Genomic DNA, 19,093 nt, shown 5'->3' with positions numbered 1-19,093 from the left:
ATGCTTTAAATATGCAGTAAGATAATTTGTAAGATACTTTCTTGCTAGTTTGTTTAGACTTTTTTTTTCACTGAGGCACCATAGTGAGACATGCCTGCTAAGCCACACAAAAGCATTTGAGGCCCTACTATTAGCCTAGTCACACAGTTCAGTAACTTATGAAGTAAATAATTTTGTGGAAGTATTTGTTATAAATTATTAATAAAATAAATTTTGTTTTCACAGTAAGGAAAAAAATCCAGTGGAGCTTGATGATGAAGGAGGCAGGACATTTTTACGTGTCCTTATTCACCTTATAATGCACGACTATCCCCCTTTGCTATCAGGTGCTCTACAGCTACTATTTAAGCATTTTAGCCAGAGAGCAGAGGTTCTGCAGGCATTCAAACAGGTACAGATGTGACTGTATTTTAAAGAAATAACATACATTATATATAATTAAATCATAATATTCAGTTGTTGAATATTAATTATGAAAATGTGTTAAATATTCTGGGATATGTTAATCTGGAAATAAACTTTCTTAGTGTCCAGTCAGATGAATCCAGAACAAGTGGGTTATGCACCTCTACCAGCATATGGAGACAAAGCAAATTGACGTCACAACAGATATACTCCTCAGTGACAGCTTGCCAGTATTCTTCATCTCCAGAAGATGTTGGACGTGCATCTCCCTACTGGAGATTGCTTTATTTTGAAAAAGGAGAATTAAGGAGTTTACATTGCCTCACTCTCCTGCGGTGATACCAAAAGGTCCCTCTCTTAGTTGAGAATTCCTGAGATGATTTCTGTGGTCCCTCAGATGAGTGCCTTGGGTCCTGTAGCTGTTTTTTCAGCCTGCGTGGGCTTATCTGTTTAAGCGACTGAAAGGCAGCGGGAGCAGGAAGCTCAGTGTGGCAGTGACTGCATATGCCCTGTCCCCCTGCATTCGGAGACTGTATCTGACTCAGGCAGGTAATGTTGAGCTCAGGTAAGTTTAAAAACAAAAAAATATATAGGTATATATATTTACAGAGACATAAAAGGAGGCTTTTGTAGCATAGGGCTTCCTCCTTTTTCCCATTCTTGTGTTAGCGCACGGTTCCGATGTTCGTCCCGCTCTGTGGGAGGTCGAGGGACGAGGGCAGCCTGGCGGGTTTAGCAGTCTCTGTAGGCTAGGCCTCTGAGGCTTTTTTTTCTGCGCGCTGCAGGGTAGGCTGCAACGGCATTTTGCACACTTTCCAAGGCTGCCCTCTACAGGATTGTTTGTTCGGCGTTTGGGTCTAGCTGTGTGTCTAGGTTGTGCGTTCAGTTTTTGGTTTTTTAATATTCGTCTTGATTGGGTCATTGAAGCAAAACAGACATAAGAGCAAACATGTAATAGCTGTAAGATGGATGAAAGAAAAAGGCCACAGCATTAGTTATAGTCTAATTACAATGACCCGAAGTTTTAAAGACAACCCCTCCCAAAACAGAGGATTCAACCTGTCTTATAACAAAGATTCACAACTCAATCCTCCCTACATTCTCACACATTCACATGCCCATTGAGGACAGCACACTCCTGCAAACAAGCTTAATCAAGCAGGATGAAACATGAACAATTAGAAAACTATGTATGATCCTGAAGCACTTTGTGCTAACAAGGAAAATATTCTTTTAAGGCTCTGAGTTCTTTGTGAGATGCCAGATCCCTTCTCCAAAAGGATTCCAAGTGTGCAGTATGGCACATCAATACTTTTCATTGTGCAAAAGAAGGTGCCTCATCTGATTTCCAGTTAGCTAAAATAGCCTTTTTTGCCAAAAGGATAGCTATTGTAAGAAATGCTCTACCCCGCTGTGGAATGAGGTCCTGCTTATCCCACAAACATAAGAAAAAGGACTTTCCAGATCAAGAAATATGACAACCTAATAATCTGTCCAGATAGGTGGTAACATGATGCCAGAAGGGCTGTAGTTAAAAACAACCAGTGAACATGTGACAAAAATCCCCTGGGGCCATTTTACACTTTAAGGTGTCTGAATCCCACAGTTTCATTAGAACACCCCAGACCCTGGTGATATAGGTTCTGTGTAAAAGCTTAAACTGAATTTCTCTCATGGAAGCTGCAAGATAGTGTTGATGTATCAGCTTAAAAGCACAGGACAATAATTGCGGTGAGATCTCAATACCCAGATCAACACTCCATTTAGCAGCAAGGCGTGCCAAATGTGGGGCAGGCAGATCAGAAAGGAGTTGTCTCCCCCAGATAGCGATTTTATTGAACCTGGGTGAGGTGTCCAGAAAACTGTCCTCAGAGTCTATGAGAGCAAGAGCAACAAGTGATATGTCATTTGGCTATTAGCAAGTCAATAATGACGAGCCTAGAGGTAGGCAAAAAAATGATATCCCAGAATCTCCCACTCCTCCTGTAATTGCTCGAAGGAAAGAAGACAGGTAGATTCTGAGTCAGTCAAATGAGCCAAACAGTGTATCCCCTTGTGTGCCCACTCCAGGAACACATTGGAATCCAAACCTTGTAAAAAGTCCGAGTTACCTATGAAATGCAAAAAAGGCGAGACCTCTACCCTCCGGCCCATCAGCCTCCTCCACACCTCCAGACTTTACACATTGCAGTGAGCCAGAACCCAGAAACCTTCAAAGAGCGCATTTTGTTGGAGCTGAGATGAACTAAATTGATTGGAGAGTAGGGTATAGTCCAATCAGCCATTAGGCCCTCCAGATTAAATTTTGGTCAGTGCGATACCCACTCTTATGTATAGCAGAGCAGGCATGCTACATTATAAATACATAAGTCAGGGAGGGCAACCCCACCCTGCTCTTGTGTCAACTGAAGTATATCATAGCTCACTCGAGCTGGGCAATTACACCATATAAAGGACCCTACCATGGACCTAAAAGCACATATGGTTGAGGGTTTGAGCAAAAGCGGCAACATTTGTAGCAGATATAAAATTTTGGGAAGAATAACCATTTTGACCAAAGCGCAGCGACCTAAAACAGAGAAAGTGAGGGCTTTCCATTTCTGCAAAAAAGCCTGTATATTATGCAGGGTGGAGTCTGTATTTAAAACAGAGCTCCTCAGCTGATCTTGCAATGTGAATCCCCAAGTAATGGAAAGAGGAACTAGCTCAGAGTAGTGGAAAGGGGCTGACCCAGTTGTCTGGCAAGGAGAGGAGGCTACAGGGAATGCCACTGACTTCCCATAATTGATCGAGAGACCCAGTCTGGTTGATAATGGTGATGATATCCACTAAGCTCTCTTCAGGATTCCCTAAATAAATCAGCATATCATCCGCAAAGAGACTCAGTTTGACCTGTTTTCTGTTAAGTTTAATACCAGAAAAAGAATGGAGAGCTCACGATTTAAGGGTGAGAACAAATAATAAAGGAGACAAAGAGCACCCCTGTCGCATGCCCCAACCCAAGACAAAGATTTCTGAGAGAATCGTATCCAGTTTTTTGACGCCTAGTCGGCTTGTTGAGCCTTGTACGTCTAAGCGGCAGCTTAAGTGGTTGCACGCTTTCCTGTGCGCACAAGTTTTATTGTGCGCTTAAATTGTTTTATGGCGCTTATTTTTGGGAAGCCTAATTTTTGGATGCCTAAGTTGGACACCTAGTATTTTTGGGACGTACAAAAAGAAAAAGCTAGACTTGTGCTTCCAGCCGCCACTCAAATGCACTCTCGGTCATAATGGCACCTATGCCTAAGAAAACTGCCTGTTATAAATGGGCATCTCAGCCAGGAGTGCCCGAATATGACCCACCCCCGGGAACAAGAGATAGGGGGGACGCCTCTCTCTCTCTTCTATCAGAGGGTGGGTCAAGATCACATTGGATTGGTGGTATGAGAAGGATATGTGCTGGAGTTTTGCATTGTTCCTCGGGACGTGTTTATGGTGTCTCCCTGCCACACACCACAGAAGAGGCAGGCAGTGGAAACTATATTGCAAGGTTCCTCTGCTTGAGGGCTGTGATTCCAGTACCCACGTCTCAAGAAAATAAAGGTCGATATTCCATTTATTTCATTGTCCCCAAGAAGGCAGGTCTCCTTTCGTCCCATCCTGGATCTCAAAGCTGTCAACCGTCATCTGCAGGTGAAGCATTGCCGCATAAATCATTGCACTCGGTAATAATGGCCACACATTCATGGGAATTTCTGACCTCTTTGGATCTGTCTGAGGCATACCTTCATATTCCCATCCGACTAGAGCACCAATGCTTTCTGCGGTTCACAGTTCTGGGATGCCATTGTCACTTTCGGGCCCTGCCCTTTGGTCTGGCCACCTCCCCAAAGACCTTTTCCAAGGTAATGTGATGCGTCAGAGGTGGACCCTTGGCCCAAGGTGTAGTTGATGCAACTCATAGGCAAGGACCTACAGGTCCCCGCCGTCAGGAGTGGGCTGATAGACAGAGGCCGCTGGAGCTTCACCTATACCAGCCCTCGTTCCCCACGGGTTGAGCCTTTGGGTGCCGGGGCCAGCAGGACTTAGGTGGGCCTATATATGTAGTTGCTGAAGAAGTTGGTTCAGCTCAGAGACAGAAGGTGAGAGATGGTACAGTCTTACTCCGGACTGGGTAATGTCCTGGAAACTCGGGCGCCAAAGGGGGCGCTCAAGCAAGAGCAGGCCGAAGCCTGAAGAAACCACATCCAGGGAGTAAGTTGGAGAGGCAACCTAGGGTAGGCTTGGGTCTGGAGATAAGCAATGCGTAGTTAGGTGAAGCAGAGGTCTGGGTCTAGAGATAGGCAGTAGCGAAGTCAGGTGAAGCAGAGGTCTAGGTCTGGAGATAGGCAATAGCGTAGTCAGGTGAAGCAGAGGTCTGGGTCTGGAGATGATCAATGGCAAAGTCAGGCAAAGCAAAGTCAAAGTCCGTGTAGTCAATCCGAAGCATAAGCAGGGTAGGAACGAAGAGACAGGAACCAGGAACAACGAGGAACAGGAACGCAGGGATGAGACAAATCTTTAGTAAGCAATGAGAACTCGACCATCGAGGAGACCTGTTGCAAAGGCAACGCTAGGGAGCGGAGCCTGAGCTTAAATACTGTAGCCAGGTTGACGTTATCATCCGGGGCCATGGCTAGGTTCCTGCCGCGGTCCCTACTTAAGACTCAGTGGTGCACGTGTGCCTAGGGAGGGGGGGGTGTGGCGCGAGTAGCAGCATCTCTCCGCAGGCTAAGTGGAGAGGCCCGACAAGAAGAGGAAGCAGGACTGGGAACACCGAAGACTGTGGCAAAGCTGGAGGCACTGGTGTAGGCCTGAGGACGGAGCTGATGGCCCACCGCCGCCAGCGAGGAGGAACCAGAGGCTGGAGTCACTGTAGTCACCCTCCCCCCCCCCCCCCCATTAAAACCTCATTAAGGAAGAGAGCTCTCTCCACTTCTGGCCCAACGCAATGGAACTCGCTCCCTCCAGACCTCCGTCTCGAACAATGCCCGAGCACCTTTAAAAAAAGACTCAAGACCTGGTTGTTCAACCAAGCCTTCTCTTAACTCAGCTGTCTTATCGAACCTTCCCACTAGTAGACCTCCGTCTTTAGCAAGTTGCTCTATGTACATACGTTCTAACAAACTCGCTATCGTAGCACCTATTCCCTGTGTCATCTTCTTAGACACTTGGCTCTACACCTAGCTAGCATCAGGCTCGCCGGTTAAGGCGCTTCCTCTTATATATTCTGTTAAACCCATTTCTTTGGATCCAAGTTTGATCAGCCTGGTTAAATGTAAGGCATTCTCATGTCATGGTTATTGTTGTAATGTAAACCGAAGTGATTGGTAACTTGTTACTTGAACATCGGTATATAAAAGTGCTAAATAAATAAATAAATAAATAGAAAGGTGAGGGGGCCGTGCCGTAGGTCTGCCATGGACGGCACATGTAACAGAATGGTGGTAGAGGTGGCAGTATTGAGAAAAGGTAGGATCCTTGTACACCCGTTTTTGGATGACTGGGTGATTCGAGCCAAGTCGCTGGTCGAGAGCGGCAGAGTGACCCACAAGGTGATCTTCCTGTTGCAGGAGCTCGGCTGGGTGGTGGACCTGGCTAAGAGCAGTCTTCATCCTGCTCAGTTGTTGGAATACCTTGGGGTTTGGTTGAACACGAAGCAGGGCAAGGTTTTCCTACCGGAAGTACACATTCAGAAATTGATGACACAGCTCTGTCTGTTATTGAACACTCTGCGCTAGACCATATGATCCTACCTGCAAGTACTTGGCTTAATGGCAGTGACCCTGGAAATGGTCCTGTGGGTGAGGGCGCATATGCGTCCTCTTCAGCGCTTCCTGCTGTCTCGGTGGAACCTGCAGTCTCAGGACTATTCACTTCGGCTCCTCCTGCCAGTGAAAGTCTATTCCCAACTGCAATGGTTGTAGATGGATCATCTAAGGAAGAGAGTTTCCCTGGCACCTCCAGACTGGCTAGTACTGGCAACAGATGCAAGTCTCCTTGGCTGGGAAGCTCCTTGTCAGGCTCTGACGACGCAAAGATGCTAGAATGCAGGAGAGTCTCTCTGGAACATCAATCGACTGGAAGCCAGGGTGGTCCGGTTGGCATGTTTACAGTTCAGCGACAGGCTACAGGGCCGATCGGTCCGAATAATGTTGAACAATGCACTGACTGTGGCTTACATCAATTGGCAGGGAGGAACCAAGAGCCAGTAAGTGTTGCAGGAAATAGATCATCTTATGGAATGACAGAAGTGCATCTCCAGATGATCTCTGTCTCACACATAGCAGGAAATGACAATGTAAGAGCAAACTTTCTCAGGGAGAGTCTGGACCCTGGAAAGTGGGCTTTAACAGACGAGGTGTTTCAGCTGATTCAGAATCACTGGGTTCCCACATTCCTAGACCACCTGGCAACTTCTCGCAATGTGAAAGTTGAGATCTGAATTCGTTTGGGATTGATGCCTTAGTTCAGGAGTGGCCAGAAGACAAGTTGCCATGTGCCTTTCCTCTATGACGCAAGATGGGCAGATTGATTCGAAGGATTGAGTGCCACAGAGGGATGGTGCCCTTGGTTGTTCCAGATTGGCCCCGCAGGCCATAATATGTGGATTTGTAGCGGCTCCTGGGGGACTCACCCCTTCGACTTCTGGCACACAGGAGTCTGCTAAGTCAGGGTCCGGTTCTTCACAAAGTTCCAACTCAGATTTGTCCTATGGTATGGCCCTTAAGAGATCTTGAGTGCTGAAACCTGGATACTCTGTGGCAGTGATTTCCATTTTGCTTAGAACTAGAAAGTTCTCCACTTCCTTGGCCTACATAAGAGTTTTGCGAGTGTTTTGAGGCCTGGTGTGAGGATTGAGGTATTTTTCCTCATTTGACCAAGATCCAGCTCATTTTGGAATTTTTGCAAGCTGGCTTGAATAAGGGTTGGCCCTTAATTCCTTAAAGGCACAAGTAGCGGATCTTGCCTGTTTCAGGGGCCAGATAAATGGTGGTTCCTTGTCTGCTCATTCTGATGTGACCCATTTCCTGAAAGGAGTGAAACATTTTTGTCCTCCCTTACTGTTTCCAGTACCTTTATGGAGTCTCAATTTGGTCTTGGATTTCTTAGCAGGGCCTACTGTTAGATCAATACGTAACCTGTCCTTGTGGTTATTGACCTTGAAAACAGTGTTTTTTGTGGCACTTTGTTTGGTGCGGAGAATTTCTGAGCTGCAAGCCTTGTCTTGCTGGGTGCCTTTCCTCCAGGTGACTCCAGGGGCAATACAGATGAGTACCATTCCTTCTTTTTTTGCGAAGGAGGTCACTGAATTTCACTTGAATCAGTCCATCTCCCTGTCGTCTCAGGACAGAGAGAGAGTCATAGGGGAGTATAATCTGTTATGACCCTTGGATGTCAAGGGACATAATCCGGTATCTGGAGGTTACTGAGCCTTTACGGAAAACGGATTGCCTGTTTGTCGTTCATGGCAGTACTAAACAAGGAGAGCTGGCCTTGTGGGCTACAATATTATTCTGGCAAGCCATTACCTAGTCAGGTCAGGGCTTATTCCATTAGGGCTCAGGCAGTGTAATGGGTGGAAGTTAGGTTGCTGTCTTCCATTGACATTTGCAAACCTCGTCGTCGTCCTTACACTTCTTTTCCAGGTATTATTGTCTGGATCTGCAGGCCCGGGAGGACTCTTCCTTTGCACGTGCGGTTTTGACAAGACTGCGGGCAGCTTCCTCCTCTATTTGGGAGTAGCTTGGGTATATCCCACTTGTTCAAGATTCATCTGACTGGTCACTAAGAAATGAGAAATTACTAATAATTTCCTTATCTTTAGGACAGTCAGATGAATCCAGCTTCCCTCCCTTGGCTGCTGAATGATTGTACTATGGTCCTCATGTGTGACTATATTTACCGGGATTACTGATAAGTGTTAGCCCAGTCCCTCGACTAGTGTTAATACGTTTCTTGTCTGAGCTCAGTGCTTCCTGTTGACTGAGTATTGACATGGTTATCTATTTTTAATCAAGTTTTTTGCTAGTCTGTCCACAGTTGGCTTTTGAAGGAAACACTGGTGTTGCGACGCGTGAGACACATGGAAAGGAGAGATGTCAGACAGGATTCTTAGGGAGCCATCATCCTCCGCTCTCTGTCCGAGGATGTTGTCTTTATTATATCGAGTTACAGAATTCCACAGCGTCTACTATACAGTATATGATTGGTTAATACGTCCTACGTGCTGGTACATGTTGTCTGTGTGCTATGAGCATGCCTACGTTACTATGGTTACAATCTCTCCTACAGAGCACATGATAGCTTTATGCCAGTTTCTGTGTCAAGCAAGCATTCTGTGTTTAGGGTAAAGGTTGTTTGTGCTAAGAGCAAGGTCTGTCTGTAAAAGCAAGCACAAGCAGACTCTGTGTCTGTTCAAATAAGCAAAATACTGAGAAACGGTGATATAAACAGATTCAGCGAGAAATGCTGATGTAGGCCTTTCAGTTCCTTCGTGGCTTGCCAACCAAAGAGAAAAGGCCTGGATCTCTACACACTGGCAGACAGATGTCACTGCAGGGGTATATGTACTGTGACATTAGTTGGTTCCTTCTCCATCTGCTGGTAAAGATGCATAACCAACTTGTTCTGGATTTATCTGATTGTCCTAAAGAAAAGGAAATGATCAGGTAAGTAGTCATTTCTCATTCCTAGTTAAATTTTGAATTATGTGAATTTGGGAGTTTGATTAATGATTACATGAACAAAGTCATCTCTGTAGTTTGCTTTCTTTTTCACTGATACCATCCAGAAAAAGCTTTTAGCTCTGTTTCTAGAGCTATTGCTTGTTCAGCCTATATACACAAGTTTATGAGATGGAGCACCGTTATATATAGAAACACAGAAATGACGGCAGAAGAAGACCAACAGGCCCATGCAGTCTGCCCAGCAAGCTCTCACACTTATTTTCCCATACCTTTGTTACCCCGACCGCTGAATTCAGGGCCCTTATTTGTAACTTTTTGATTCCAATTTCCTTCCACCCCCACCATTGATGCAGAGAGCAGTATTGGAGCTGTATCAAAGTGAAGTATAAGGCTTAATGTTTGAGGGTAGTATCCTTCGTAACGAGAAGTTAACCCCGATGTTTGTATACTCATACTGCTCAGATCAATGCCTTGTTAGATGTTGTCTGGATGTAAATCCTTTTTTCCTCATTCCCCTCTTGCCGCTGAAACAGAGAGCCACGCTGGATATGCATTCAATTTGAAGTATCAGGCTTGATTAGTTTAGCGTAGTAACTACCTCAACAAGCAAGCTACTCCCACGTTTATTTGTTTAACCAGACTGTGCCATTCAGTCTGTGTTGGTTGTTGTCTGAATGTAAATCCTATTTCTTCATTCCTCCCTGCCATTGAAACAGTGAGCTGCGCTGGATATGCATTCAAAGTGAAGTATCTGGTTTAATTGGTTAGGGGTAGTAACCGCTGCAATAAGCAAGCTACTCCCACTCTCTCTTTTCTTCATTGCCCCCCCTGCCGTTGAAGCAGTGAGCTACGCTGGCTATGCATTCAAAGTGAAGCATCTGGCTTAATTGGTTTGAGGTAGTAACCGCTGCAACAGCACGCTACTCCTATGTTTATTTGTTTAACCAGACTGTGCAATTCAGTCCGTGTTGGTTGTTATCTGAATGTAAATCTATTTCTTCATTCCCCCCTGCCATTGAAACAGTGAGCTGCTCTGGATATGCATTCAAAGTGAAATATCAGGCTTAGTTGATTAGAGGTAGTAACCGCCGCAATAACCAAGCTACTCCCACTCTTATTTGTTTACCCAGACTGAGCAATTCAGTCCTTGTTGGTTATTGTCTGAATTATCTCAGCTTGGTTCATGTCCCTTCTCTTCAATCCCTATTTATTGAGGAAACACAGTTTGTGAAGCATTAACTTGCTCTATCCTTGTTGATTTCATTGGGAAGCTCTGCTAAAGTGTTCATTTTCTCTGAGGACAAACAGGATGGCAGTCCTCACAAATTGGAAACATCATCCGATGGAGCCTGGCACACAAAATTTATTTCAGAGTTTTTAGAACTTTCACTGTGCCTCACTGAGTATGCTCATGCTTGCCATTATGCCACATATCCATGCTGGATCGCTACAATCTCTTTTTATGCAGAACCCTTGAGTTGCAGTTTTGTGTCTCACACTCCTGTTTTCTGGACCTTTTCAGGTTTTTGCCACATTAGAAAGATCACTTGTCATAAGGTACTGTTGTGTGTTCCTTTTAGTTACTCTTATGTAAGGATTTTAGGTTGCTTCTCTTAAGTTTCCATTGGTCTTCATACTTGGTTTCATGGTGCTTTGAGTTTGACTTTGCTTCCCTCTTATTTCAGCTGATCATATGTAGCAGGTTCTAGTGATGCTTTTGGTATGCAAGGCCTATATCTGTCATGGACCCTCATAATAGATGTATCCTGGAGGCATCGCATGATGATCAGGAGTGTCACAAATGTGTGACTATCAGGGCTGGATTTAAAATTTTAGTACCCATAGGCAGGGAGCCATGGTGGTACCCTTTTGAATCTGTGCTCCCATATGGCCCTAACGAAAGCAGAAGTAGGCTTCTGTTTGGCCTGGATATCTGGCACTTTCAAAATATGGCACCCTAGGCAGTTGCCTATGTTGCCCAGACCTGTTGACCATGACCCAGAAAGGACTCTGGTTCCGAATGTAACTCATAGAAAAGTATTTTGGATACCATCAACATTTGCACTGGGGGTATCGACATTTGTAGAGGGAATATCATCAGCATTATAGGGAATATCAGATCCCTCAATGCCACTGGCCGATAGGGAAACTGGAGACAAGCCTTTGTCTGACTGTTCCCGATCGAAGAAGGTATCAAGTTCTGCATTTTCTGTACTGGCATCAAGGAGATCCCATGCTGAACATCGAGGAAAGCTGAAGAAGCATCGGTCTCCATCGGTGTTTGATGCTGGGCAGGGGGATGGTCCGGCACATGCTAACAATCCTTCTAAGCAGTCCCGTAGTGAGGAGACCTAATCCTGTAAGCAGGCCAGGGACATGCAGAATCTTCCACAGCTCCAGATGTCTATCACCAATCCACTGCATGGTTGTGAAGAGGACATGATTATCCACTTCTGTTCCCCTGTTGCTGTTGGTATTAGCTATCTTCAAACAGGGTTTATATAGAAAGATCCTGCAGCCTTTGGAGAAGGTGCTGCACACCCTTGGTGCCAGGGCATTGAGGGCACCAAGACAGGCATCATCAATTCTCAAACCTCTGTTTGATTCCTTAAAGGAGCTTGGGGGTGAGGCACTGGGACAAGTGTTGATGCTGATGTCTGGAGGGGATTGAGGTCGATGACCGCTGCCTCACTGTTGACATCTGGCTCCTCAGAGGAAGAAGCTTCCCTGGACCATCTAAGCTTTTCAGGATCCAAGTCAAAATAGCCAAGTACACAGTTTGTTGAGACTATGGCTAGATTTGAGCACTGAGGGAGGCTTCACTACAATAAGACGAGGTTGAATCAGACTGAATACTCTTAGGGGTGTGGCTATGATGCTGAAAATATTTCTGAAGAGGAGGTGTTGATAGAGCTCTCCTCTCCTCCACCAGAGAGAAGGAGGTCCCCTCCTGAGAACCCCTCCTTCACAGGCTTTGTCTGGAAAATGGCTGGACATCTTCAAGTTTGTGGAGCCTCCTAAGGAAGTGGTGGCAGTCCCAGTCCACAAAGTCCTTGAGGAGATACAGATGAGGATGTGGGAAAACTCTCTTTCTATGACTTCCATTATTAAGAAAACAGACATGATCTACCTTATCCAGTAGGCTCTTGAAGAGGCAGTTTCCTTACCAATCTGTGGTAGTCAAATCAGCTTTCAAGAAGGCCAAGAGAGCTAGAACTCATTTCTCAGTGCCTCTGGGGAAGGGATCTAGAACCCTTGACACCCTTGGGAGACAGGTTTTTCAGGAAGCTATGCTCAACTTCTGCATAACTTCCTACCAGCTCTTCATGGGCCAGTTTATGCGGGACATGCTGAAGCAAAAGCAGGGTGTGACCAAGAACTTCCTCAAAAGCAGCAAGATGCCCTCCAGTCACTGGTTGGCAAAGGAGTAGAATATAAAAAACATATGGTCCACTCGACCTTAGATGCTTTCAAAACAGCCTTCAGAGTCTCTGCCATAGGAATTGAAGCCTGTGGACTCACCTGGCTGCAGGCCTCAGATCTTAGCCTAGAAGTGCAGGAAAGAATCTCTTCAGAGAGAGTGTGAAGGATGCAGTCGTGCAGATCAGGGATTTGCGCTCCAGTAGCTTTCTGCTGGCACCTAAGTCCTAGCCTCATCTTCCAGGAGTTATCCTAGACTGGGCCAGAGGTAACGTCTCCTAGCCTAGACTGCAGGGAGATATTATTTCTGGAAGCCTCTCCACAGAACATTGAGAACTTATACCACACAGAGTCGAAGATGTTCACGCCATTGAGGCAGCATTGGGAAAGAAAATCTGAGTGGTCCTGTGTCTAAAAAATGCCAGGGACTTTACTGTTTCAGTGTTGCCTGGTAACATGTCAGAGGGAATGGTAGGTCTTCTGGGAACCCTTAATTGATTCCCCAAAAAGGCTGGGAGAAGATAACCCTGGAGACGTTAAGCAATCTGCAACTGAAAGTAGGTCCCTTGGGTTTGGCCAGAGGAATGAACAGATGTAGGAAGGGAAGGCACACTCTGGTGTAAGGGGCCCCGTACTGACCCTATCCTCCACTAGGAAAAGAAATGCCAGACCCAGATCCTAGTGGGAAAGGAAAATAGGAATGATGATCTACTTTCCTGGGAGTTAACTTGGTTAGAGATAAAAGCTCGACTTGACAAGGTCAAGCTGAGGGTATGTATAGGAGTGTATGTTAGACCCTCCTTAAAATTCCAGGACCAGGAATTTAGCTTGGTTCACCTTAAGACCAGCTACAAGGGAATTCTGCTTGCAAGGCATTTCTCCTTGGGAGAGGGATAAGATGCCAGGACCTACAGGGAAAGAGAGGCCCCAGACTAAATTAAGATAAAGCAGGAACTGTGCTAAATGACTTATATGAGTAAACTGCTGCATTTCTGTTTCTGGCTCTGTTGAGGTAAACAGGCATTTTTGTTAGTTTTTTATTTACATTAATAAAAACTGTAAAAATAATGCCAGAGTCCAAACTGAATCTGTCCTATGGTAAGCCAAACACATCTCACAGTGTCAAAAGCTATTAATAAAGATGTAACCTATTATTAGTCAACAATGTGTCTTTTTGTTCATGTTCTCTAATGTCAGGAAGGACTCAAGAACAAGTGGGGTCAGCTTGGTCACGGTTGCCTGCGTTATATGTTGAATGTGAGACATGAGTTGGTAATGGGAAGGGTTCTTTTTTACTTTTTATTTTGTGTAATTTTTTAATTCTGTGAAAACATTGTACAATGAAATCAAAATTGTTTTTCTTTTTGAAATGTGTTGGTGCTACTAATATGGGCCCTATTTAATAAGCATTTTTTTCTTAATGGGAGAAACTCAAGACCTTCATTTCTTGTTAGATTTGTATCATATTTTCAGAAATGATGCAGTTAATTAAAACATTTTAACAGAAAAACAAAATCTCTTATTTATTTAAAATTATTTATATACAGTCTATTGATCAAAACGGTATACAATTTTCATAAGCAAACAAAAATGAAAATATAGAAAAATACAATCTTGAATTATAATAAAGATTAAAAGTTATAAAACACAATTTTAAAATAATAACTAACTTTAAACTTTACGAACAAGAGATAAAAAAAAAAAGATCAGTTTCGCATGACTTTGGAGTACAAAATGAAAAATGATGGATGTGTTAAGGTTACAATAGATCTATATGTGGGATGAAATTTGACAAAGCGGTGTAGGTAATGAGTTCCATATTTGTGGGCCAGCTACTAAGAATGCTCTGTTTCTTGTAATATTTAAAAGTGTTAGGCGTACTGATGGAATATCTAATAAGTTTTTGTTCAGAGACCTTAAATGTCTGGTTGGTTTGTAAATTCGAAGAATAGTGCAAAGCTAGATTGAGGATGGATTTTGTAATAGTGAATGTACAATGGTTAGGATTTTATACTGTATTCGAAATTTGATAGCCAATGTAAATTGTATAATGTGGGAGAAATGTGGGTTTTGACAGGTGAGCCAGTTAGGATACGGGCAGCTGAGTTTTGTATTAGTTGTAACGGCTTGATTGTCAAATCGGTAGTCCCAAGTAAAGGCCATTACAGTAGTCAAGCCCTGAAAAGATTAAAGATTGAAGAACAGAGCAGAAATCCCGATAGAATAGAAGTGGATGTCAGCGTTTTAAGAGATGTAATTTGTAAAAAGAATTTCTAACTGTTAAGGAAATGTGCTGAGACGATGACAAGTCGGAGTTTAATAAAACTCCTAAATTACGGCATTTGTAAGGATCGGTATAGAAATACCATTTAATAATAGATGTGAGGGGGGACCATTGGACTGATCGGTAATTGAGCTGAGGAATAGAATTTCTGTTTTGTTTTGTTTTAATTTTAAACGGCTATGAGATAGCCACTTGTCTATAATATTTACACATAAGGCTACAGTGGATAAAGTTTCTGACCAAGAGCTTTTATAAGGAATGAAAAATTGTATTTTCCTAGCGAGTAGCAGATGGACTCAGGACCAATGGGTATACTGTACTCCTGCTAGCAGTTGGAGACGAATCCGATTTCAATCTGACGTCAGCCTCTAGTACATATACCTCTGCAGGAAGTGCAGCTCTTCAGTATTTTCCATCTCCATAGCAGTTAGGGACTATCTGCACGCTCTCACAGCGTTAGAACCAAATTCAAAGAAGAAAACCACTACCTGAAGACGAGCCCTGCTCTCCTGTGGTGATACCCTCGGGTCCCTCCTCCAGTTGAGATTCCCGAGGTGATTTCCGTGGTCCCTCGGAGGTAAGCCTTGGACCGGTGGCCAAATCGTGGCGAGGACCTAGCTCCTGATCCTCGGGCGCGGCTGAGAGGCAGCGGGTGCACCCTCGAGTGCGGCGGTGAAGATATTTGCCCTCTCCCCCCGCAGTCGAAGACCACCTGGGATGAAACCGGGAAGCGGTTGAATCCGGTCTCTGAGGATCGAGGAAGAGCACAGGTCACTGGCCGGGACCAGTGCCACCGGGTTGATCCACCCTAGCAGGGCCAGGCCCCAGCTATTTCCAAGGGTCTACCCACATGGAGACCCTCCGAGGGGGTCGCCATATTGCCCGTGTGCTCGCCGTTGCCATCTTAGCCCTATTTACCTCGCCGTTCGGCCCGAGCGCACAAACTGATCTAGGCGCACAAAGCACTTGTGCGCATAGACTTACACGCACATAAAACCTTGTGCGCATAAGTTGCACGCACAGAGTTGGGCGCATATATACAGCTGGACGCACAGCTGCACACACAACTCACATGCTCAGCTTAAGCGCACCGGAGCACATAAGAGATTACGCGCTGACAGCCATGGCACCACCAGAATCAGGGATAAAAGCTCAAGGCCTCTGCCCAGCATGCCACAGATCCGCACAAAGCGAGGAGGCCGACGCCCTGTGCACGCAGTGTGAGGAGGCCCTGGGAGATCCAGTTCAGGGCCAGTCCCACCCAGGGCCGCGTACTAGCTCCTCAGGGAGTACCCCGGACCTAACAGATCCCAGTGGGACCTCCCCACAGACGGGGACCCCCAGGGAGCCAGCGCCCCTCAGCTTAGATCAGCGTCGATCTCATGGGTGGAGTTCTTCAAGGGGATTCATGCCTTTGTTCAAATGCAAACTGAACCTCCAGCTGGTCAGCCACATGCTCCGCCAGAGGACCCTCAGGCCCCAGGTCCTTCAAGGCCCAGGCTTCCACTACCCAGAAGCCCCACCTATGGGGACTCGGACATCTCTGAAGAGGAAGCTGAGCCCCTAGAAGAGGGGGAGCTCCCCCCGGGGACAGAGCCTCACCGAACCATGAGACACTTCTTCACAAAGGACGAGCTCCCGGACCTGGTCACCCAATGCCTGATGGAGCTCGCTATCCCGGGCCCAGGTACTTCAGGGGAACCTAAACTTAACCCCCTACTGGAGGGTCTTCATCAGACCTCTCGCCATTTTCCTCTGTTACACAACAGCTGATTGACCTGGAATGGAATGCCTCTGAGTCCACATTCAAAGGGGGATGAGCTTTGGCAGCCATGTACCCCCTGGACCCGGCGACCAAAGATCTTCTTGCATGTCCAAGAGTTGATGCCATGGTCTGCGCGGTCTCTAAATGCACCATTATCCCAGTAGAGGGAGGAGCAGTGCTCAAGGATGTACACGACCGGCATCTGGAATCCATCCTCAAACAGTCATTTGACGTAGCCGCTATGTCTCTACAAATTGCGGCCTGCTGCACAGTGGTGACACGTGCCTGCTTATCCCAAACCAGGAACAACACCCCGGGAGAAGACATGGAACCAGCAGTATCTTTCCTCGCGGACGCTGCCTCCGACCTAGTGCATACAGTGGTCAGAGGAGTGTCATCTGCAGTGGCGGCCAGAAGGCAACTCTGACTCCGAAGCTGGTCGGCCGATGCATCTTCCAAAATGTGCCTCACAAGGATGCCCTTCAAAGGATCCCTCCTGTTTGGCAGCGAACTAGAGAAATTAGCCGACAAATGGGGCGAGTCCCCAGTGCCGCGCCTGCCGGAGGATAAAACGAAGAGAAACCAGCGAGACTTCCCCAGGCCCTCCAGGGGCAGAAGTTCACAGCGCTTCAATCCTTACAGGAACAAGCGTCCCGCCCTATGAGCAGGAACCAGTCCTTTTGGAACAAGCACAAGAAGAGGGGTACCAGTTCAGGTACAGGCCCCAGCCGCACCCCACAATGAAATTCAGCCGACCCGTCCAAGGGAAGAAGCCACAATGGTCAGACTAGCCCTATTCTACCGCAGATGGGTCGAGATAACTTTGGACAAGTGGGTCCTAGCCATCATTCGTGAGGAATACTACCTGGATTTTCTACGTACCCCTCCGGACAAGTTCGTGGAGTCCCCCTGCCACGACCTCTTCAAGAGGGCAGCAGTGGAAGCTACACTGTCCAGACTACTGGCCCTCGAGGCCATAACTCCATTGCCTCCACAAGAAATAAATACTGGGCATTATTCCATCTATTTTATCGTCCCCAAGAAAGAGGGAACATTCAGGCCCATCCTGGACCTCAAGTCGGTCAACCGCCACCTGAGGATGCCCCGCTTCTGCATGGAAACCCTGCGATCCGTAATAAGGGCGATACAACCGGGAGAGTTTCTCACATCAATGGATCTTTCAGAGGCCTACCTACACATCCCAATTCACCAGGAATACCAGCGCTACCTACACTTCAAAGTCCTGAACCGTCACTACCAGTTCCGGGCACTACCTTTCGGGTTAGCCACAGCACCCCGGACGTTCACCAAGGTAATAGTAGTGGTGGCGGCAACACTGAGGAAGGAAGGAATCCTCGTCCACCCTTACCTAGACGACTGGCTAATCAGAGCAAAGTCACCAGAGGAAAGCCGCCAAGCAACCAGCAGAGTCATATCTCTACTGGAGAGCCTAGGATGGGTGGTCAACACAAACAAAAGATTCCTACAACTCTCACAGTCGCTGGAATACCTAGGAGTCTGATTCAACACCAAAGAAGACAAGGTCAGCCTGACCCCCACAAGGAGATTAAAACTGTGGAACCGGCTACAGACCTTGCTGAACGATCCTCGTCCCACAGCATGGGATTACCTGCAAGTCCTCGGGCTGATGGCATCTACACTGGAAGTTGTGCCATGGGCGCGAGCCCACATGAGGACCCTACAGCACTCACTTCTTTTTTTTTTTTTTTTTTCAATTTACACTTTATTGAAAATTTTTTATATACATCATCCATAATTTCAAAATAAAAAAGGAAATCTTGTTATACAACATCCAAAACTTATTTCCAATATCAATTTCTGACAATCAAACAAATGTTGAACAAGAAATTATAAAAGGGGGAGCATACTATAAATCATATAACCTAACAATAATTCAAAAAAGGCGAGAGGAAGTCAATGGATTTTACTTAGGCCTTTGTTATGATGTTACTATGCTTTCTTTGTCTCAGATTTATCTACAAGGAGTGTCTCCAAATGTGTGGGGTCTGAGAAAATAAACTTATTTCCCTGAAAACTAATATAACATTTTGAAGGAAATTTTAAATAAAAGGTAGCCCCAATCTCTAGGGCTTTACTTTTCAGGGCAAGAAACTGTCGTCGACGTGCCTGAATAGGTCTCGAGATGTCCGGGAATATATATACTCTTTGCCCACAAAAGGAGCATTCCTTGTTCCTAAAAAACTTTTCTAATACCTGATCCTTCTCTCTCTCTCGAGAGAGAGAAGGAAACAAATAAAGTCGCTCGTTTATTAATAATATCCAGAGATTTCTCTAAAAAGGTAGAAATCCCTGGACTTTTCTCTAGATCTCCACCTGGTGGAGATCTAGACTGCAAAGGGAAATAAAAGATTTTAGATATAATTGGGATCTTATCTATTTCACAGGCAAGATTTTCTATTAAGAATTTCTTGAACATTTCATATAGTGACAATAACCTCGTTATTGGGAAGTTAACTAAGCGTAAATTTT

At 45.6% G+C, this 19,093-nt stretch overlaps 1 protein-coding gene across 1 annotated transcript in view; it reads left to right on the top strand.

Moving 5' to 3' along the window:
- The window catches only part of ITPR2 (inositol 1,4,5-trisphosphate receptor type 2), a 1,380,003-nt gene that overhangs the window by 593,853 nt on the left and 767,057 nt on the right, over positions 1–19,093 (top strand). The window contains 1 exon segment of the mRNA XM_029597493.1: positions 226–391. Coding sequence (XP_029453353.1) covers positions 226–391 — 166 coding nt within the window.

The sequence above is a fragment of the Rhinatrema bivittatum genome, chromosome 4, assembly GCF_901001135.1.
Source record: "Rhinatrema bivittatum chromosome 4, aRhiBiv1.1, whole genome shotgun sequence".
Lineage (NCBI taxonomy): Eukaryota > Metazoa > Chordata > Amphibia > Gymnophiona > Rhinatrematidae > Rhinatrema > Rhinatrema bivittatum.
Note: the sequence above shows the minus strand (reverse complement) of the source record. Positions and strands in the feature narration are given on the sequence as shown.